The sequence below is a fragment of the Spermophilus citellus genome (assembly GCF_964194105.1).
Source record: "Spermophilus citellus genome assembly, chromosome: 13".
NCBI lineage: Eukaryota > Metazoa > Chordata > Mammalia > Rodentia > Sciuridae > Spermophilus > Spermophilus citellus.
In genome coordinates, this window is record NC_138193.1 from 110,993,698 (window position 1) to 111,016,568 (window position 22,871).

The 22,871-nt window shown below is 36.5% G+C and overlaps 1 protein-coding gene across 12 annotated transcripts in view; it reads left to right on the plus strand.

Annotated features, from left to right (window-relative positions):
• KIDINS220 (kinase D interacting substrate 220) overlaps nucleotides 1-22,871 on the plus strand; it is a gene marked incomplete at its 3' end in the record, with an annotated part of 101,941 nt that overhangs the window by 19,890 nt on the left and 59,180 nt on the right. For all 12 annotated transcript variants that reach the window (XR_014018435.1, XM_081263855.1, XM_081263860.1 and 9 more), the window contains 11 exons: nucleotides 2,904-3,002; nucleotides 5,486-5,683; nucleotides 7,313-7,411; nucleotides 10,493-10,591; nucleotides 12,210-12,308; nucleotides 14,142-14,319; nucleotides 17,101-17,265; nucleotides 18,167-18,346; nucleotides 19,205-19,370; nucleotides 22,178-22,329; nucleotides 22,511-22,800. Coding sequence is in view for 11 of the 12 variants with exons in the window: in XM_081263855.1 (XP_081119981.1) it covers nucleotides 2,904-3,002; nucleotides 5,486-5,683; nucleotides 7,313-7,411; nucleotides 10,493-10,591; nucleotides 12,210-12,308; nucleotides 14,142-14,319; nucleotides 17,101-17,265; nucleotides 18,167-18,346; nucleotides 19,205-19,370; nucleotides 22,178-22,329; nucleotides 22,511-22,800 (1,725 nt within the window). The remainder of the gene's footprint in view (nucleotides 1-2,903; nucleotides 3,003-5,485; nucleotides 5,684-7,312; nucleotides 7,412-10,492; nucleotides 10,592-12,209; nucleotides 12,309-14,141; nucleotides 14,320-17,100; nucleotides 17,266-18,166; nucleotides 18,347-19,204; nucleotides 19,371-22,177; nucleotides 22,330-22,510; nucleotides 22,801-22,871) is intronic.

Sequence of the window (22,871 nt, forward strand, 5' to 3'; positions counted from 1 at the left end):
CCTGAAGTTACTTTTTAGATGTGTTAACTTTGAAGCAATGGTGCATCGGTAGTTAAAGGTGTCTGTCCCGCTGGGTAGTAGGCATAGAGATTTGGGCTGCTGGTGATGAAGGAATTGCATAGAGGAGATTCTTGAAATTTTGGGAACATGGATTTGATAACTAAGATTCATAGTAATATATTGTGATGACTAGAGGGCTGATTATTAGGAGTGTTTCCAGAGGAAGGAGAATTTGGCTGGCAAAAAAGTCAAAGGCGATGAATGAATTGGATGTTCAAGGTCAAAGATACAGTCAGACACATGCCTGTAATCCCAGTGGCTGGGGAGCCTGAGGCAGGAGGATCGTAAGCTCAAGCTAGCCTCAGCAATTTAGTAAGGCACTAAGCAACTAAGTGAGACCCTGTCTCTAAATAAAGTAGAGAAAAGGGCTAGGAATGTGGCTCAGTGGGTTAAGTGTCCCTGAGTTCAGTCCCCTGTACCAAAAGATATAGTCAGAAGTTCAGAACACTGCAGAACATTCAGGAAAAGAAAGAACTGAGTTAAAGATATGTGATAGATCTGGGATTCAGATAACTATTGGTGAACTCAGGAATACTGATTTTGTAATATTTATAGTAAAAACTAGTTTTTGAGAGGGTTTTGGTGAGGAATTAGAAATAGGCATTATACATTATTTTGAAAAGTATGAAAGAAAGGGCAAGGATGAATATATTGATTAATATATATTTATATTCATATAAATATGATTGTAAATATATTTAATAATATATTTAATATATTCATATAAAATAAGCTACCCTCTCAATATTGAGAGGGTAGCTTATTTTGGAAAAGTTTGTTTGGATAGGAGAACCTAAAGAGGAAGAACTTAAGTTGGGTGCCTAACAGGAAAGGGGAATAGGAAAAGACTGATGATGTGGGAGGAGATCTCTAAGTAAGGGTCTGGGTGAAGAAGGAAAGATGGGATCAAGAGTGCATCGAGGTATTCTGTTTAGGAGGAATAGAGGCCAGAATGTGAGGAGAAGAGAAGAGAGAGAGGCTTAGTAAGGTGATTGGCTGCAGAGCTGTTTTGAAGTAGACAGGAAGCATGGCAAAGAAGGTCTTGCTGGATCTTAAGAGCTCTTTGTGATGTTTCAAGGGAGATGTCAGCTGAACTTATGAGTGAGGTCCGGGGACTGGTGCGAAGGGGAGGGGAGCAGGCAGCAGGCACAATGGCATACAACTTTCCACAGTTCTCCAAGGATTGTGAAAATCAAATGTAATAGGTTTTCACAGGATGAGATTTTAATTATAATTAGAATATTTAAAGAAGGCTTGATGAGTGGTAAATGGGTATGTGTGCTACCTTGGCAGATCTAGGATCTTGCTTGTAGGGCAGGAGAGGGCATTTCAGTAAGAAAAAATTTTATCCACAAAGGAGCAGGCTAGAAAAGAGAATTTAATTCTGGGCGAAGACTGTGGATGCAGGAGTAGAATTGGGAAGTTCTTCCTGTAGCCCTTATTCCATCTCTCTGAGTTTATTTGGAGGCAGTGATGGTGACAGCTATTCTCTTTATGGCCTTTCTCCTTTTTGTCAGGCCTCCCCTCCCATATGCCGTATTTGCAGCCCTGTGATTCTGCCTGTCACAAGGTCACATACATCAAGGGAGAGAGCCAGCTGCTACAGCTTGCAACAATGTTGTTGATGGGGTGTCTTTCATATTTGTAGAGAGGTGCTACCCAGTGTCATAGTCACTAGGTACATATGGCTAGTTAGACTTAAATTGAGTAAAATTAAAAATTTAGTTCCTCAGTCACATTAGCCATATTTCAGTACATAATAGACATGATGACTAGTGTCGGCTATGTTGGGCAGTATGGAATTACAGAGCATTTTCATCAACACAGAACATCCTACGGACAGGGCTGGGGTAAAGAGTTCATTAAATGTTGATTCCCACCTGTAGGTTCCCTGTTCTTAAAGGTCTTCATGGGTTTTCATTTGTTTATTGATGTCCAGACTCCCCAAAGCCTCAACATTCCCTTTATGCATGATTTAGGTTTTCTGATGTCTTTTGAATCAAGTTCCAGAAAAAAGGTCCATTTGAGCACAGTCTCTGTAGGCTGAAAGTGGTCAAGAATAGAGGCTGATGTGGGATGGTGGTTAAGAGAGTGGACTCTGGAGCCAGGCTTGTTGGGTTCATAGATCTTGTTCCACTTCTTAAGCTTTGTGACCTCAGCCTTGGTAATGGCCTCACTTTCCTCATCTGTGAAAATGTGATACTATGAATTGCACAGATTCTGTAAGAAGGATATGTGCATTAACCATTTAAGCCTCATAAATTGCTTTTTCTTTTTTTTTTTAATATTTATTATTTTTTAGTTCTCGGCGGACACAACATCTTTGTTGGTATGTGGTGCTGAGGATCGAACCCGGGCCGCACGCATGCCAGGCGAGCGCGCTACCGCTTGAGCCACATCCCCAGCCCGATAAATTGCTTTTTCTTTGAGCTTAAAAGAATATACAGGATACCAAGATTTATGTGTAAAGAAACCATATTGATAGAACTGTTGGGCTCATGGTTGTTATTCTTTGTTCCTCTAGTAGACTGTTGCACTTTAAATTCTGTTTCGTAAGATATGGGAAGAAGTGAAAGCTTGTTAAATTAGCGACTGTGTGAATTTATGATGGAAAAATTATCATTGATTATAATAAATATGTAAAGTTGGTTAAAAGACATTCTCTGATTTACCATTCAGAAAAAGTAAAATGGGGGACGTAGAATTTATCTAAAATTACAATTATGACTGCTACAAAAACTTATCTAAAGAACACTGAAATTATGATTTCATCAGAATTCATGCTGTAATCTAGTTTCTTTTAGTATATTTCTGATGATAATTTTACATTTATTGTTTGATAGTATGGAACCACCCCCTTGGTTTGGGCTGCCCGAAAGGGTCATTTGGAGTGTGTAAAGCATTTATTGGCCATGGGAGCTGATGTTGATCAAGAGGGAGCTGTAAGTATCTTTCATATCTTAACCCCTGATTTTAGGAGAGAGAATATTTTTCCTTAGTATATGCCTATAAATATTTCCTTCCAGTTCTTAGAAAAACAAGCATTTTTTTCCCTGTTATCCTAAGTATGTTATAAAATGAAAAACTTAAGAATCAGGTACTTTTAAGAATCAGGTGCTAATGCATACAAATTTTGAGAGGCTAAAACTACTAAGTATGATTTTCAGTAATCTAATTGTTTGAAAAACTCTTCAAATTGAATAGTTTTTTAATATTTATTTTTTAGTTGTAGTTGGACACAATACCTTTATTTTATTCATATATTTTTATGTGGTGCTGAGGATCGAACCCAGGGTTTCGAGTGTGCAGGGCCAGTGCGCTACCGCTGAGCCACAACTCCAGCCTCTTGGATATTTTTTTTAAAGTATTTTTTTCAGTTGTGGATGGACACAATCCCTTTATTTTATTTAATTTTAATTATTTTTAGTTGTAGATAGACATAATACCTTTATTTTTTTTAGACATAATACCTTTATTTTATTTATTTAATTTGTTTATGTGGTGCTGGAGATCGAACCCAGGGCATCACGCATGCTAGGCAAGCATTCTACCACGAGCCATAACCCCAGCCCCCCTTTATTTTATTTCTTTTGTGGTGCTAAGGATCGAACCCAGTGCCTCACACATGCCAAGCAAGTGTCCTACCACTGAGCCACAACTCCAGCCCCAAATTGAATAGTTTTTTTTTTTTTAAAGAGAGAGAGAATTTTTTAATATTTATTTTTTAGTTTTCTGCAGACACAACATCTTTGTGTGTATGTGGTGCTGAGGATCAAACCCGGGTCACATGCATGCCAGGCGAGCGTGCTACCGCTTGAGCCACATCCCCAGCCCTGAATAGTTTTTTTTATCTTAGTTGTAGGAAAAAAGCTTATGCTCTATTAAAATGCTTTTTCCTTAAAAACTTAATATAGTATTATAATTTTTTTGAATTTTTTAGCTGTACTTTATTCTCCCTGATCTTCAGTAAAAAAAATAATAAATCAGAAGTCAGCTGTTAAAACCTAGAAAGTTCAAAATTAGTTTAATACTGCTTACTGACTAGCAGTTGTTAATTCCTAACTGAGCACCAGCTGAGTACCCAGCCTGTGGTATTAGTACTGGGAAGACCAGAGAAGCCTCATAAATTGCTTTTTCTTTGAGCTTATAAGAATATACAGGATACCAAGATTTATGTGTAAAGAAACAGTTAAAATAATGTAGACTGCTGTTTACATAACTACCTTGTGTGAGCTGAACAATAAATTATCTGAGAAGATATACTACCAAATCTCCAGCTACATAAAACAAGAGTAAACTCTCCACAACTGCACTGGAATAATGGCAACTCTTCCTCCTGTTTTCCATCTTGTCACAAGCCTCTATTTACCTACCTTTAAGGACTATATAGTATTTTCATGCTGTTTGGAAACAGCACGATTCGTAGGCAGCCGCAAACATCATGCCTTCCACTTGACTCGTTTCTGGACAGTTTGTCAAGTGGGTGAGTGGCTTGTCTCTGTGATGATGGACTGCTAAGGAATTTGAAAAGTCTGTGTTTTTCACATGTGAGAGAATTATGGCTTAATGGGATGTGTGATTTTTAGAATTACTTAAGTGATTTTTATCTATTTTTGAAAATGTGGTTTTTAGATTACTGTGAAGAACATACATTATGCTTTTTCTTGAAATATTCCATAGCGGGGCTGGGGATGTGGCTCAAGCGGTAGTGTGCTCGCCTGGCATGTGTGCGGCCCGGGTTCGATCCTCAGCACCACATACAAACAAAGATGTTGTGTCTGCTGAGAACTGAAAAATAAATATTAAAAAATTCTCTCTCTCTTTAAAAAAAAAGAAATATTTCATAGCATTAATTCATTTTTTAAAGAGAGAGAGAGAATTTTTTTTAATATTTATTTTTTAGTTTTTGGTGGATGCATATCTTTATTTTATTTTTACATGGTGCTGAGGATCAAACCCAGTGCCCCACACATGCCAGGCGAGCGCACTACCGCTTGAGCCACATCCCCAGCCCAAATTCATTGTTTTATTTCAGTTTTTCCTATAGGCTTATTATAAAGCATTCTTAGTTTGGAATTTGATTCACCTTTTTTCAGTTATTTAATTTAGAATGTTTAATTCTGAGTCATTCTATCAACTGCAACTTCATCACATTAATAAGAGGGTTCATTCATTGAAAATGAGTCTAGTGTATGATTATCATTTAAATGAACTGAATCTCCTACTAATTCTAATGACTCAAGAGGATTACATATTTCACAAACTTGAAGCATGCCTCCTGTCATTTTTTGGTATGTGTTTGATTATGTTGGCATTTCATCATCGGAAATAGCTGTTAAGAATAGGCTATTTGAAAACATCAATTTTCTGATTATGACAGCAATTATGTTTTCTAGGTATGCTAATTTCTTGGACTTTTTTTTAGAATTCAATGACTGCACTTATCGTGGCAGTGAAAGGAGGCTACACACAGTCAGTAAAAGAAATTTTAAAGAGGAATCCAAATGTAAACTTAACAGATAAAGATGGAAATACAGCCTTAATGATTGCATCGAAGGAGGGACATACGGAGATTGTACAGGACCTGCTTGATGCTGGAACATACGTAAATATACCTGACAGGGTAAGTTACCTATTTCAGATTTGTTTATAGTGGTGATGTGGGTAGAAGATTACCTTCATTGCTGGCTTCTTCTCTTTCAAGTTCCTCATGCATGATATATATTGTTTAAAGATAAGTTTATTTCTACCTTTGAAACTAATACATTTAAAACCATTTATTTTTTTTGAAGAATATCCTTTTTTATTTTTCTCAGTTTTGTTATTGAAAAATGTCACATGCTGTAATGCATTCCGCTGTCATATATAAATAAATAAATAAAAAAGAATGTCACATGTTACAATTAGCCTTGTAACTATTCTTGATGTATCACTGTGGGTATTTTTCACATATGATGTTATTCATTATCCTAGGACTTAAAGTACCATTTTTTACAGTTAAGATTTTCACAGTTCTTTCTCTTGTCCTGATTTCTTTTCCGAGTTCACACTTACATACCCAGCTTCATCTGAAGTCTCCTTGTCGTTTTCCCTCAACGTAAATCTGCTTCCTCAGAAAGGACTACTTAATCCAAAGTAGCTATCCAGTCATTTTCTGTCACCTTATTCTAATATTTTTGTATAGCAGCTATCTTTTGTTTAATGTGTGTTGTCTTTCTCTGCTTGATTAACTTTGCTCAGAGTTGGGACCTTGTCTGTCTTATTTCCCAGTGCCTAGAATGGTCTGTGGCACATTGTAAGCAGTGAAATTGTTATAGTCCTTTGTGTTTCTCACTTATATTAAATGGTAACAATCTCAACTAAAATCTGTCGGTCTTTAGTTTGGTTCTGCTGTTAATGAGCCAGTTACTATAACACACCATGGTATTAAACTTAGTAGTCCTCAGGGATGTCGTGTTGACTTTGCAGCCCATTGGGGCTTTCTCGGGATTGAATCGAGTCACAGCTTTTAAGCTCACCCAGTTTAAAAGCCTACAACTGATTTGTAAATCAGTAATAAATAACAAGATATTTGTGTCCATTGCCAAAACAGTATTTGAATTAATGGGAAAATAGGATTAAAAATGCCTGTTGTTTGGTTAATACAATTTCAAGGCAAAGAGTTGTGCTCATAAGGTAGTCAACTTGGTCTGAGTCTTGTGCTGGGGAATGAAGCAGTCTTGTCTACTGACCTTTTACTGTCCAGTTGACCAAATAGTTATGGATGCTAGTCTGAGGACCAGACTTACCCCTTAAATAAATGTGGCTATTTTACCACTGATGGTATTAGCTTTACAAAATCCTTTTTCTAGAATCTATGACTATTTTTTTCATATGGCATTATTCCAAGGAATTTTTATCATATAATTTCCAAATGTTCATTTGGTTTATTGACAGCTAAGGCATTATTTTATTTAAAATTTGTGAATTACGTTCAGAGAGAATAGATTCTTGTCTTGGTACTTTGTCTTCCTAAATTTTTGTCATGAAATTTCACAAGTCCTTGTTTTGAGGCATACCATCCTCTGTCCCTTACTCTGAAGACTATTGATATCAGATATTATGATCAGTTAATTCAGAAGTTTCATTTATTTGGAAATAGAGACTTTTTCCAAGAAATATTTGAAACAAATCTATCATATTAATAAATGAATAACCTTAACTTCAGAACAGTTCTTATTCTCATCAAATAACTTGTGTTTTGTCTTTTTAGAGTGGGGATACTGTACTGATTGGTGCTGTCAGAGGTGGTCATGTTGAAATTGTTCGTGCACTTCTCCAAAAATATGCTGATATAGACATTAGAGGACAGGTATGTATGATTATAGTGCAGTTGTTATCTTGGAGCATAATTGGTTGTATATATTGACTGATCATAATGTTATTCTTCCAGCCTTCCTATGGGGATGAAAGCTGGTAAACTGTAATACATTTCATGGGTAATATGCTATTACTACAAAATTTCTGAGTTAATGTTGAATTATTTTCAGATTGAAGGCAATCAAAAGCTCATGTTTTTAGAATATACTGGTTTTACTAACAAAAACATTTGATTCTGAAATTTTCTGAGGTATCGAGACAGTGGTATTTGAGTATATGATTTCTTTTTTGTTGTTGTTTTTAAGTGTTTTTCTTGTTTCGTTTTCTTCATTCATGTACTGCTGTTCTTTCATTTGTGTTTTGTTTTCTCTTCTTTCCCATTCTGGTCACCTCTTTGGGACCACCTGGAAGTGCCTGTGAACTTTGCTTCAGATGGTCAGAATTCAAGGCTAGAAAGGTTATTAATTTTTGACAGGGACTCAGGGCTTCACTCAGTGGTAGAGTGCTTACCTTCCATGTGCAAGGTCTGGGTTCCATGTCTAGCACTGGAAAAAAAAAAATCTAGATTGTATAAAAGCCTTGCCCAAACTTGTGAATAGATCTCTACTTCAAGAGCTTTAGAGTTATGAAATTTTGTTTTGGTAACCCATTTTGGACAGTCTGCCTTTCTGCCCTGGTTTTTTTTTTTTTTTTTTTTTTTTTTTTGGTTCTGGAGATTGAACCCAGAAGTACTCTACTACTGTACTACGTCCTCAGCCCTTTTTGTTTTTTATTTTGAGGCAGTTTCTTTTTCTTTTTTTTTTTAATATTTATTTTTTAGTTGTAGTTGGACACAATGCCTTTATTTTATTTATTTATTTTTATGTGGTGCTGAGGATCAAACCCAGGGTCTTGCACATACAAGGTGAGCGCTCTACCACTAAGCCATGACCCTAGCCCATTGAGACAGTTTCTTGCTAGTTTCTTAGAGCCTTGCTAAGTTGCTGAGGCTGGTCTCAAACTTCTGATCCTCCTGCCTTAGCCTCCTGAGTTGCTGGGATTGTACAGCCAAAAATCTCTTGTATCCAAAGTCTTTTTTTTTTTTTTTAAAATCAATAACTGTTATGCCTCATGCTACAGAGAAATTAACATGGGACCTTGGCCTTTAAGAAACAAATATTTTCGGGCTGCTTTAGTTTATTTTTATGCTTTTTTTTTTTTTTTGGTACTGGGAATTAAACCCAGGGCCACTCAACCACTGAGCCACATCCCCAGTCCTTTTTTGTATTTTATTTAGAGACAGGGTCTCACTGAGTTGCTTATGGCCTTGCTAAGTTGCTGAGGCTGGCTTTCTTTTCTTTTCTTTCTTTATTTTTTTATTAGCTACACATGACATTACAATGATCTTGGCAATTCATACATTTGAATCATTGGGGTATAATTTCTCATTTTTCTGATTGTACAGATTGCAGAATCACACTGGTCATAGAGTCACCTATATACATACAGCAATCATAATGTCTGTTCTATTCTGCTGCCTTTCCTATCCCCCCTATTCCTCCCCCCACCATCATTTCTCTCTATCCAGTCTAATGTGACACACTTTTTTTTTCTTTTACTTATCACAACATCATACATGTATTCTATATAACAATGAGGGTCTCCTTCCATCTTCTGTGCAATTCCCCTTCTCCCTCTTTTTCCCTCCCATCTCTCTTCCCTATTTAGTGGTAGTCTTCTTCTCATGTTCTTCCTCCCTATCCCATTTTGAGTCACCCCCCTTATATCAGAGAAGACATTCGGCATTTGTTTTTTAGGGATTGGCCAACTTCACTTAGCATAATCTGCTCTAATGCCAACCATTTCCCTGCAAATGCTGATGCTGGCTTTCAACCTGCAATCCTCCTGCATCAGCCTCCCAAGCTGCTGGGATTACAGGTGTATACCACTGAGATATTTTTATGCTTTTATATAAACATAAAAGGTGAAGTGACAGGATGATATATTATTGATTGTTTATCTAATGGAAGGTTCAAATATGGGAGTCTTGAGGTAAGGAAAGAGAATATTAAAGAAGGTTTTCAAAAAAGGTAGAATTTGTATTAAATTTGAAGATGAGTTTGATTTTAATAGGTAGAAAAAAAGGAAGGCGGGGTATTTTAGGCAAAGGCTGGGGAAATAATAAAAGAAAATGTAAAAGTTAAAGGTTGTTCTATAGCTAGTGAATAAATCAGTTGACACTGAGGTATTGGGGTATTGGGGTAGAAGATAGGGATAGAAATGGAAAGGAAGTAGGGGCAGAGGTTTGAGTGATGCACTAAGGAAATTGGACAGCTAGTGATCATTTTAGAATGAGAACTCCACTGGAGACATTTTGGAATAGTAAATGTAATGTAGCAGCTGTAAGAAGTCATTATCTTCTGGATTAAAGTAATATTTTCATGAAAAGATGGTTTCTAGATCATTTGTTTTAGTTTTGCCAAACTACTTTGTATCTATCAATCCTATTTTCTGTTTTAATCAGTGTTTCTTTGTTTTCTAGTTCTTCTTTTCAGGTCTGTGTGGATTGATTTTTTTGTTTTTGATTTAGATAGGATATTAAGGGATCTAATCAAGACAGTATAGAGTGCAGGGAATGTGGAGATTAAGAAAGCTAAAGATGGTAATCCTGTTGTTTGTAAAGTATGTCCTTTGCATTTTCTTAGAAAAACTGGGCAGGTATACTCATTTCATATTACAGATGAAAATCCATGGGTCAGAATATTTAGGTGACTTCTCTAGGTTACTGAGCTCAGGTATTGATTATTTCTAACCCCTTGCGTGCTTCTGAAATCTGATTGCATTACAAAAGTGTAGTTTATTAACTATGTGGGATTGCTACTTTTAAGTCAAGTAATATTTTCCTCATCTTCTTTCATGAAGAATTTCTCAAAAGTAAATCCCAGATAGCAAAAGAATTAATATCATTTTCCACCAATGACACCTGTTGCAATGGTTTCTGGTAGAAATGTTAATGATATTTTATATTTATAGATAGCAGTTTTTAACATTTTATGTTAAATAAAGTGATTATTGATTTTTTTTAATTATGTAGGACAATAAAACTGCTCTATATTGGGCTGTTGAAAAGGGAAATGCAACCATGGTGAGAGACATCTTACAGTGTAATCCTGATACTGAAATATGCACAAAGGTAAAAATTAGCATTTCTATTCTGTTAGCAATACTAATGCTGAATATTAGTACTGCTTTTTTTTCAATCATTGTGTTTGATTTTAGTGTTATATTGATTTTATTCTATGTTAAATTGAAGAGTAACTGTATTCTTCGGAGAGTTCTACATTCATAACAAAATACAGTGTATAATTTGTTACTTTTCAGAAAGTACTATCAACTATTCATAAATTGTGGGCATTTCTCCCAAATTCTTTCAGGCTCCTGTTTGAAATGCAGAACATATTTTCTTTTAAAGACCATTGTGAGTAGTTGTTTGCTCTTCAAATCAGCCATTTTAGTTTATTTTACACAAAACACAAAGAATAGAAAGCTAAATCTGACTTTGGTGATTATATTTAGCTGTATGTGTAATTGTTTTCCATGGGAAAAATATATTTGGAATTCTGGATTGAAATGGTAGGAATTCTTAATGAATAAAGCAAAATTATGGACTCATCCATAAGATCATCCTATTTCATCTGCTTTACCTGGACCAGCATATTTCTAAATCAGTGATGGTCACTTCAGTTCCCTGGGGGAAAAATTACCTGGGATATCTGCTTCTTTGTGTGGCTCTTTTTTTTTTTTTTAAATATATATATTTTTAGTTGTAGATGGACACAATACCTTCATTTTTCTGTTTGTTTTTATGTGGTGCCGAGGATCGAACCCAGTCCCTTACCCATGCCAGTCCCTTACCCATGCAAGACAAGTGCTGTACCACTGAGCCACAACCCCAGCCCCATGTGGGTGGCTCCTTGATCATCTTTTTTTGGGGGGAGGGGGTGGGTACTAGGGATTGAATTCAGGGCACTCACCACTAAGCCACATCCTCAGCCCTACTGGGTCTCACTGAGTTGCTTAACACCTCACTGTTGCTGTGGCTGGCTTTGAACTTGCCATCCTCCTGTCTCAGCCTGTCAAGCCGCTGGGACTACACGCGAGCACCACCAGGCTCAGCTGTTGATCATCTTTTTTCTTTTTCTTCTGGAACCCATGTCAACTACTGTAACTTTGTGGCTTCTGTCTAGTTTCTTGTCTTTCCAAATTTAGTGCTGCATTGTAATCTGTTGTTTTGCTTCATTTGATTCTGGAGGCTACCATGAACTCTTTCAAAGTTTTCCCAAGGCAGGTTGCTTGCATCAAATGTTTTTTCCAGTAATACAAATTTCTTGGGTTATATATATTCCTTGGGTTCTCATGTTTCTTCTAAACAGACTCTAGACACAGAACATTGACAGGTGGACTATGTGTTAGTTGGTGGGGGAGTGTAAGAACACCTCTCTGGAGGCTGCCCCAGAGGTCACATTTGGAGCCTGGGGACCTGGCTGGAGCAGCCACTGCAGCAAGTGTTGTTTGGGAGCAAGTTGAGTACAGCCCATATTTGGCTAAGTGATGCAATTATTTAGTACCAGTATGTGATTGTGAAAGGAAATTCATTTTTCTTGTTAATTTTTAAAATGTATTTTCCTGAGAACATTGTAAATATAGCCTGTTAACCATTGTCAGATATTTCGTGACAGCTACGTTTGTTTGATGTTCAACACTTAGGAGTAAGCTGTGAATGAGATAAACCTTTTTATCTGTGCCCACAGGATGGTGAAACACCACTGATAAAGGCCACCAAGATGAGGAATATTGAAGTAGTAGAGCTGCTGCTAGATAAAGGAGCCAAGGTGTCTGCTGTAGATAAGGTAAAGCATTTGTGCAGAGGTGTGCTTTCTGGAGAGGCCTTGGTAGACTGGCCTCTATGTCTGGTGGACTCACTGGAGTCTGATTTTCTTGTATGTAGGAGAGATGACCTGCTGGGGTGTCTGTGCTGAGGAGTGGGTAGGTTCAGTGTCCTGTTGGGGAAGCTGCTTCATATTTTCCTTCTGTGGCTCATACCCGTGTGGTCGCTGCCCTTGACACAAGGAGGACATTATTAGGGATAGAGCATGTTGCAGAGGAAAGAGGCCAAAGGGTCTGCAAAGAATAGACCCTCAAAGCTTATTGGCATTAACATTCACTAACAGGAGACGGAATGTTCCGCTGTGTGTCCTTACTATAATTTTTTTTATAGAGTTTTCATGGTGAAATCCCTCCAAATTGCTTAATACTTTATGTAGAATCCATTCCTGGTTTTAGTTTGCTTTCAATTTAAACAGGCTTAGAATGTTAGGTGTATTCATGTTTTCCTTGTCTTTTCAGAAATTTGTGTCTGGTGGAAGGCTACTGCTAATGTTTTTCCTTCTCACAGGTTTGAGATGAGAAATGGAGTTGAGTGGGGAAATGAAGAGGGTGAAATCAGGTTCAGATATGTTTAATTTGAGGATTGATAAGACATTCAGGAAGCTGTGGGAATCGAGGGACTAGAATCTGAGTGGGAAATTTAGTCTGGGAATGGAAATTCGGCAGTTAATTTCCAGAACATGAGGGTTGCCTGGGAATAACAAAGATAATCATTGTGAAGAATGATGAAAGTTATGGTCAAAATTCACCTCTTTTATGCTGAGTGTTATCATAGTTTACTCTATTGTGCTTATTCTATTTATTTTATTGTATTATCATAGTTTACTAATTTATTCCTTTTATAACGTTAGCTGTTTAAGGCTAGAACTGTCTTATTTTCTCCAAGCCACCCAGCGCAAAAAGTGCTGTGTACAGTAGTGAGATCAGTTATTGTGCTGCATTTAGAACATGGGAAGGGAATCTAGAGAGGAAGTAGGCCTGAGAAAGAAGAGGAAAAATCAAGATGAGATTGTGCCATGGCAGCCACAGGAAAAATGTTGAAGGTCAATTTCACTTAGTGTCACAGAGTGATCACAGTGGACGAGAACTGGGAATTTAAATTTGGGGTCATTAGTAGTTGGCAAGAGGTATTTGTGAAGGAATAAATAGAAGAGCATTTTGCAGAATGAAGAGGTTGTTTGTTTTTTATATTAAAGTTTTCTTATTATTGGATATAACCACTAACATATGGGATTCTAATAAGAGAAGAAGGTAGGTTGATGTTAGGGAAAGTGAAAGATGAGGAGAGTGGAAGAGATTCTAGTGGTCAGAGAAAGACAGATTGACAGAGGGCTCAGAGGTGGAGAATGTAGAGTAATGGGATTTAAGGGCTGACTGTAAGGACAGGAGGTTGACCAAAGTTCATAGCTGATGAAAAAAAGCTGTGAAATGAACTACAAATTTGATGAGAAAGATGACTGATGTCCTTGGGCAATGAAGATTTGGATGGCAGAAGGATTCTGAGGAAGCAGATCCTGGCCTGGGAGGAATATGGGGAGAAAGCTTGTGTCCTTTTTCAGTGAGCTGCAATGAGGAGGAAGATGGCCTTCATTCTAGAGGGCTAGGGCAGAAATAGTTTCTGAGAAAATCTAAAGAAATTGTGAGGAAGCTAGAGATAAAAATTCCTATTATGTATATACTCTGAAAAATATGAAAAGTTCAGACTTTCTGGTATTTTGTAGAAGCAGGAAAATTGTTGTCTATTTGCAATAGACATGAAAATGTGAAAGATCAGTTTTCCTGTTGCTGTTTTATAGAAAGGAGATACTCCCTTGCATATCGCTATTCGAGGAAGGAGTCGGAGACTGGCAGAACTTCTTTTAAGAAATCCTAAAGATGGGCGGTTACTTTATAGGCCGAACAAAGCTGGCGAGACTCCTTATAACATCGACTGTAGCCATCAGAAAAGCATTCTAACTCAGATATTTGGAGCCAGTAAGTACTGGGTTTTGTCCCTGACAAAGCTTTTATTTATTTATTTATTTTTAAATATTTATTTTTTAGCTTTTGGGTGTACACAATATCTTTATTTTTATGTGGAGCTGAGGATTGAACCCAGTGCCTCACGCATGCCAGGCGAGCACTTGCGCTACTACTTGAGCCATATCCCCAGCCCCCCGACAAAGCTTTTAAATAAAGAATGTTCAATTAAAAACTAAGAAAAATTTTTAAAAAGCCAACTTTTTGGTGGTGTCATTTAACTAGAGAATTTGAAGTTTAAAAAGTTATTATTTGTTGAGGAATAGTCCTTCCTATCTAAAAGTATCTTGCATTGTAGTCAGTATTCTAAGTTACATACACTGAGTCATCAGTTTTTTTTTTAATTTTTATTTATTTTTGTTGTTGTTGATGGACCTTTATCTTCATTTATTATATGCGGTGCTGAGAATCGAACCCAGTGCCTCACACATGCCAGGAAGTGCGTTACCGCTGAGCCACAGCCACAGCCCCCATCAGTCAATTTTTAAGACTTCTGAAAACCCAGCTTGCTTCTCCCCCAGTCTTTCCCCCATTGTTCCCCCAGGTTTACTTTGTGCTCTCATCAGATGTACTCTGTTATCTGAGGAAGCATGGGGATGTACAGTTCTCTTTGTTTTGTCTACAAAAAGCCATGTTCTCTATCCCTGTGAATAATCTGTTCTTAATAAAACCATCTTTTCCAAAGTTTGTTTCATATCCACTCTCCCCTTCTCCATGACTTTTTAACTGATCTGCCTAATCAGAAAAAAATGTTGTCTCATTATAATCTTAAGTACTTGTGTTTATATTTTCTTATTTTTCAACTCTGGGCATTGAACCCAGGGACTCCAACCACTCTACCACTGAGCTACACCCCAGCCCATTTTATTTTTATTTTGAGACAGGGTCTCACTAAGTTGCTTAAGTCCTCGCTAAATTGCTGAGACTGGCTGTGGACTTGCAATCCTCCTGCCCCATCCTCCAGAGCCATTGGGATTGATTATAGGCGTGCACCACCATGCCTGGCCTAAAGTAGCTTTTAACTGAAAAGGATACACATGAGAATGTAATCATTAATATATGATGTTTTGAAATACAGAATTATTTTTTACTAAAAAAAAAAAAGTTCCAGAAACCAAAAGGAGATAGAATTCTCTCACTTTCCTGTTTGACTTCTTACTCATATCTTGTTTTATGATTCTAATGTGTTATGTCTTTTTGAGTTTTAAAATATTAGTCTAATTATAATAGTAATACAGAGTCATTAAATTTTGAAAAATGAAGACATGAATTTAGCAGAAAAGCAAATTCTTCATTGTCTTCTACCTTCAACTTATAATTAATTGAATGACCCTCCAGGCTTTTCTTTACATTTATGAAGATTTTTTAAAGCCAGGTGTTGTGGCACATGCCTGTAATCCTAGCTATTTGGGAGGCGAGATGGAGGGTCACAAGTATAAGACCAGCTTGGGCAACTTGGTGAGCCATTGTCTCAGAATAAAAAATAAAAAAAGAGCTGTGGGTATAGCTCAGTGGTAGAAGGCCCCTGAGTTCAATCACCAGTGCATCAAAAAACAACAAAACAAAACAAAACAAAAAAACACGTATAAAATGTTTTATACTATTTGTATAGCTTAAAAAAAAATCAGACCATGTTATGTTAGAAAAGTTTTTAATAATGAACTTTTGTAATTTAATTATTATATAATCTTTCATCATAAAATTCTAATAATATGCTCAGTTCTGTATTGATGAACATTTGGATGTTTTGCTGTTGCCAACTAGTACTACAATGAACGATTTGTACCCATTGACTTTTATTTTTAATATTCTCTTTTTGGTTCTAAGGATTGAATCCAGGGTCTCACACATGCTAAGCAACTGCTCTACTATTGGGCTACTATATCCCTTAACTTTTTTCTAAATCTTTTTTTTTAAAATTTGTTCTTTTAGATACACATGACAGTAGAGTATATTTTGACACACATATAGATACAAATAAATATGGAATATAACTTATTCTAATTAGAACCCATTCTTATGGTTGAACACTTTGTGGAGTTACACTGGTTGTATATTCATATACAAACATAAGAAAGTTATGTCCAATTCTTTTTTTCTCATTCTGTTTTGAAGCAGAGTTTCAATAAGTCGCCCAGGCTGGCCTCAAACTTTTGATCCTCCTGACTCAGTTGCTGGAATTATAGGAATGTGCCACCAGTCTAGCTAGGATTCTTTTCTTTTTTCTTTTTCTTTTTTGGTACTGGGAATTGAACCCAGAGGCCCTTTACCACTGAGCTACATCCCCAACTCTCTTTATTTTTTGAGACAGGGTTTCACTAAGTGACTTAGGCGCTTAATTGCTAAGTTGCAATCCTCCTGCATCTACCTCCTGTATCATATCACTGGGATTATAGGTGTGCACCTTACCTAGTTTGTGTTTTTATTTTCATTTTACTGACTCGAAATGCACATTATTCCATATTTTAATATCTCTGAGGTTGGAATGTGTCTTGTAAGTGATGGATAAAAAAGCATTGTCACAATTTGGTGGCTTTTTTTCTTAGATGTACATAAAAATAATGTATCTTGTATTGGTAGGTAGCTTAAATTCCATGAAATGTGGTATTTACATCAGAGTCTCTGGACCTATTTTTACAGCGATCTAAACATTTCACAATAAGTTTAGAATTGATGTTTCTTCCAACAGGTAATACCACTGTTTAATGTAAGGGTCTGGTGTGTTTCTAATTGCAGGACACTTGTCCCCTACTGAAACAGATGGTGACATGCTTGGCTATGATTTATATAGCAGTGCCCTGGCAGATATTCTCAGTGAACCTACCATGCAGCCACCCATTTGTGTGGGGCTATATGCACAGTGGGGAAGTGGAAAATCTTTCTTACTTAAGAAACTAGAAGGTAAAGTACATGTACAAAATCTGTTTATTTAACAAGTTTTTCTCTGTAGTAAAGAAAAAGAGCTCTATGTATGGGTGCGTATGTTACATGATTTGCTAAAATGAATTTTTTTGGGTTTTACTTCCCTCTCATTTGTCCTCCCCATGGTCCTTGGCGCTTTCTTTCAAAAACGTCCAGGTCAAACCCTTGGTGCAGGCTCCTCAGGCCCTTCACGTTCTTGTCAGTTTGCACCTCTGGTGCACTCTGCTGCAGTTGACCAGACATTTTGGGTCAGCAGACCAGACATTTTTCCTGACTTGGTCCCTCTTTCAGGAGCTTCCTACACAGCTAACCCCCCACACCCAACACACACACCTTTTGCTTGGCAAAATGTACTCATTCTTTGAGGACAGGTTTTAGTATTGCCTGTAAAGATTGCTCCAAGTTTTATAGAAAAAACAGCTTGCATGGTGTGCATTTGGGCTCCACACACCTTTAAGAGCTGTGATTCTGGAGTGTGATTGGAGGGAGAGGGTCAGGGGATCAGAGAAGAATGCTGGTGAAATGTAGTTTGAAGACACAGAATATTATTTTTACTTTTGCATATGGAAACAAAATTATATATTTGTTTATATAATACAAAACACAAAAATATCAATAAAATCTTGACAGATGGAAAAGGATTTTGTGTATCCTCAGTGTGAAGCAGGACAGTGGGTAAGACAGGTAGTTGAGGCTCTGGAAAATGAGGTGCTGTGTTTATGGAATGAGACCATTGGTTCAAATGATTGAGTAACAGCATTCTATTTATGGACTTAGTGCCTAATAAAAGTTTATCTTGGAAATGTGAAAATTGAAAATCAAGCTAAAATTTGTATTTCTTGAAACAGGAATAAAGTTATTATATTAATTTCTCTTTCAGATGAAATGAAGACATTTGCAGGACAACAGATTGAACCCCTTTTTCAGTTTTCATGGCTTATAGTATTTATTACAATGCTACTGTGTGGAAGTGTTGGCTTACTGTTTGCTTTTACGGTTGACCCAAATCTTGGAATAGCAGTGTCATTGAGCTTCCTGGCTCTCTTATATATTTTCTTCAGTAAGTCTTTACTTTTCAAAAATGGAAAAAGTATCAAAACTAATTGTTTTAATGTAAAACATTATCTGTATCTGTCTCTTAAAACCTATATGTGAATTTCATAATTGGATGAAAAAATTGATGTTTTTTACTATTTTTTAAGTTGGCCTAGAGGAACATTGTTCACAGCATGGCTAGAGTACCTTTAAAAACTAGTGTGCTTGTTAAAAACTAGTGTGCTTGTTAATATTGAAGCAGGAATTACTCTCATACATGTTAATTAATGACCCATTTTTGTCTTTTCTGAAGAGAAAACTTCGTAGGCATCACTAGCATGCTCTTAAGCATTTTGACAATCACTATAATTTTTATTTTCTAAAACCAGAGTAAGAAGAAATATAAGGGCTGGGGATGTAGCTCAATGGTAGAGTACTTGCCTGGTGTGTATAAGGCAAGAGTTTGATTTCCAGCACTGAAAAACAAAATCTCTGGTCTTGGGGTGCCTTCCATTGCAAGAAAGGAAATAGATTCACCTTTGGAGGAACTGGCAGCTTCAACAGCTGGAAACTATGATAAACTCAAAGTTGTTTCCATTTGACTCTGAACTGTGAGCATATCTCTGTTTAAGACATTATCTTTCTGATTGTAATTCTTAGGTCATATTTCAGTCAGTTTCCTTTTGTTTTTTTCACACATCTTCTGTTTGTTGGGGGGTTGGTGTTAATTGAGGAATTCTTTGAGGAGTAGTTAGGAAATACTATCGTGCCATAAAATGTTAAGTAAGCTTAGCTGTTGTTACTTCATAATTGACTATTTGGTGAAAAGAAACCACCTCACTAATGATTGTTTTCAATACTTTTTAAAAACTGTGCATTTCAGTTGTCATTTATTTTGGTGGACGAAGGGAAGGAGAGAGGTGGAATTGGGCCTGGGTCCTGAGTACCAGATTGGCAAGACACATTGGGTATTTGGAACTCCTCTTCAAATTGATGTTTGTGAACCCACCTGAACTGCCAGAGCAAACTACGAAAGCTTTACCTGTGAGGTAGGTCAGTCCCTTTGACAGAGTAACTTTTATTAGATAAGGCAGAAAAAAATTTTTAAATTAAAAAAATTTACTTAATAAAGTTTATAATGCTCAGTACTTTGAACCTTTTATATGAACAAAGTGAAAACATAAACATTTCCTGGTCAAATGCATTTAGGAAATTTACTTTACAGTCTCTCTCTCTCTCTCTCTGTATATATGTGTGTGTGTGTGTGTGTGTGTGTGTGTGTGTGTGTATTTGTTGTTGTTGTTGTTGTTGTAAATGGAAACATTTACTTTCTTTATATGGTGCTGAGGATCAAACCCAGTGCCTCACACGTGCTAGGCAGGTGCTCTACCACTGAGCTACAACCCCATATTAAATCATTTTTCCATAAAGAAGCCTGTTTAACTTTGGCCACATATTATTTGTGCATAAACCTTTTCCTCCCTTGTCACCTGTTATCATCCTTTGGTGCACTCTGAAGAGAGCATTAGATTGAGGATGGAGTCCTGGCATCAAGAGCTCCAGTCTGGAGACCCAATACCTTCTTCAATGAATGTGTAACCTCAGGAAACCCAGCTTGCTTCTCTGAGAGGCTCTTTCCTCATCTGTCTATAATTATTATATCAAATAGGAAATTTATGAGAAAATTGAAAAACAGTTAAGCCAAGGAATAGGGGAAAGATATAGGGCTCCTGATGAAAATAAAATGACAAAGAAGGGAGAAAAAAGGTAATAAAATTAAAAGAAATTCAATAAGAATTAGGGAAAGAAAGGAAGGGGAGGAGGTATGGGCATAGGAAGGATAGTAGAATGAATGGGACATTATTACCCTATGTGTGTATATGATTACATGACTGTTCTAATTCTACACCATGTACAACAGAATAAGTTATACTCCATTTATGCATGATATGTCAAAATGCATTCTCTTGTCATGTATAACTAATTAAACAAATTTAAAAAATTAAGGAAAGAATTAAAAGTGTATTTAAGGATTAAGAATTTTTTTATTTTGGGGGGTGTACCAGGGATTGAGCTCAGGAGTGCTCAATCACTGAGCCACATCCTCAGCCCTATTTTGTATTTTATTTAAAGACAGGGACTCACAGAGTTGTCTAGCACCTTGCTTTTGCTGAGGTTGGCTTTGAACTCACTATTCTCCTGTCTCAGCCTCCTGAGTTTCTGGGATTACAGGTGTGCACCACCAAGCCCAGCTAGGGAATTAAGGATTTTTAAAGATAAAATATGTATAATTTGAAGATGAAAATAAAAAGACCAAATCAAATGAAATATCCATACTATGAATATGAGGGCGAAAAATAAAAGTAAAAGCTTTCAAGAGCAATGAGATCTCTGTGTCCTTGGGTAAATTCAACCAACCATGGTTTAAAAATACACTTATACTGAAAATGTACAGACTTTTTTTTTGTCATTATTCCCTAAATGGTATAATAATCATTTGCAAATCATTTGCATTATATTGAGTATTTCACATAATTTAGACATGATTTAAAGTATGTGGAAGGATGTGTATAGGTTATATGAAAATAGTGCTATGCCATTTTATGTAAGGGATCTGAGCTAGTTCTGGAACAGCCCCCACAAGTACTGAAGGTCTACTGTAGCTAGCAGGTTGGATCAAGTATTAAGAAAAAAGTTAAGAAATGAGAAGTTTAAGGGCTGGGGATATGGCTCAATCTGTAGCGTGCTCGCCTGGCATGCATGCGGCCCGGGTTCGATCCTCAGCACCACATACAAAAACAAAGATGTTATGTCCGCCGAAAACTAAAAAAATAAAATAAAATTCTCTCTCTCTCTCTTTAAAAAAAAAAAAAAAGAAATGAGAAGTTTAAAAAGAAAAAGATCAAAGGAAGACCCAACAATAGAATAAAATACATGGGTAATTATTTTTATAGAAAACAAGAAAAACACTTTAATGAGAATATTTTTTAAACTTTGAACAATTAAAATAGTATCAGTCAAGACCATACAGTATAGTATAATGTGATCCTAAATTATATTTTGAAAGCAATGCTTATTTTCTGGATTGAGATGAGAGTTTAATTTAGAGATGGAAGGGGAGAGCAAAGGAACTAATTATTCAGAAACTCAAGATGCAAATAATTCAGTTATTCTGAAGAGCAATTATGAAAAGAATGTTTTATAACTATTTCTAAATCCTTGTTAGATGTCAAAGCTATAAATAAAATGAGATGCTTGAAAACCTTGAGTTTTCAAATGGGTTTAAAATACTTAATGACTCTAAGGAATATTTTTTTGTTGTTGTTCCCATCTCTTCAGTTGGTATTAGAAAGCTTGCTTTGTGCAGCTCTTTTGGCTGTATTTTCACATGGAGAACAGTGAGCTCTGCTCAGGTGTCTGATATTCTTTGCCCAAGCTCCGTCATTGCTGTTTCCCCTCTGCCCTTGAGTTACTTTATGTAACTCTCCTACATTTAGCATTTATTCTGCCCCTCCATAGAGAAGTATGTAAAATGTTGAAAGCAGAAGATACCTACTTACAGGTTATTCCCTCTTCAGAATTTTAAAAGCAATATTTTGAAAGGAACATTTAAAAAAAAAAAGTAAAGGATGTAGAGCTTGACGTGTGTTAAAGTTCATTGTTGGGGGCTGGGATTGTGACTCAACAGTAGAGCGTTCGCCTAGCACGGGCGGGTCCTGGGCTCGAACTTCTTCACCACATAAAAATAAAGGCATTGTGTTGTGTCCATCTACACCTTAAAAAATAAATATTTTTTTAAAAAAGTTCATTGTTGCTTTAGACAGCTGAGTCATGTTTTGTTTGCTCTTTCCCCCAGGTTTTTGTTTACAGATTATAATAGGCTGTCCAGTGTAGGTGGAGAAACTTCTTTGGCTGAGATGATTGCAACCCTCTCAGATGCTTGTGAAAGAGAGTTTGGCTTTTTGGCAACCAGGCTTTTTCGAGTATTCAAGACCGAAGATGCTCAGGGTAGGATTCCATTCCTTCTTCTGTGTTCATGTCTAGAGCATTAAAATGGATGAATGTTCAGTTTATTTTCATGAAAACATGAATTGAACATCAGAATCATCCATGCTGTGACTGTAATGATTAGGGTTTTTCTAGATACTTGATATGTTAATAATTGTTAAAACCATTTGTTGTATTACAGGTAAAAAGAAATGGAAAAAAACATGCTGTCTCCCATCTTTTGTCATCTTCCTTTTTATCTTTGGCTGCATTATTGCTGGGATCACTCTGCTGGCCATATTCAGAGTTGACCCAAAACACATGACAGTGAATGCTGTCCTCATATCAATTGCATCTATAGTGGGGCTGGCTTTTGTGCTTAACTGCCGTACATGGTGGCAAGTATTGGACTCTCTGCTGAATTCTCAAAGAAAACGCCTTCATAATGCTGCCTCCAAAATGCACAAATTGAAAAGTGAAGGATTCATGAAAGTAAGCACTCATTTAATATTAGAAAAAAATTGTAACATGAATATGCTACTCCTACCATGATCATTTGGGCT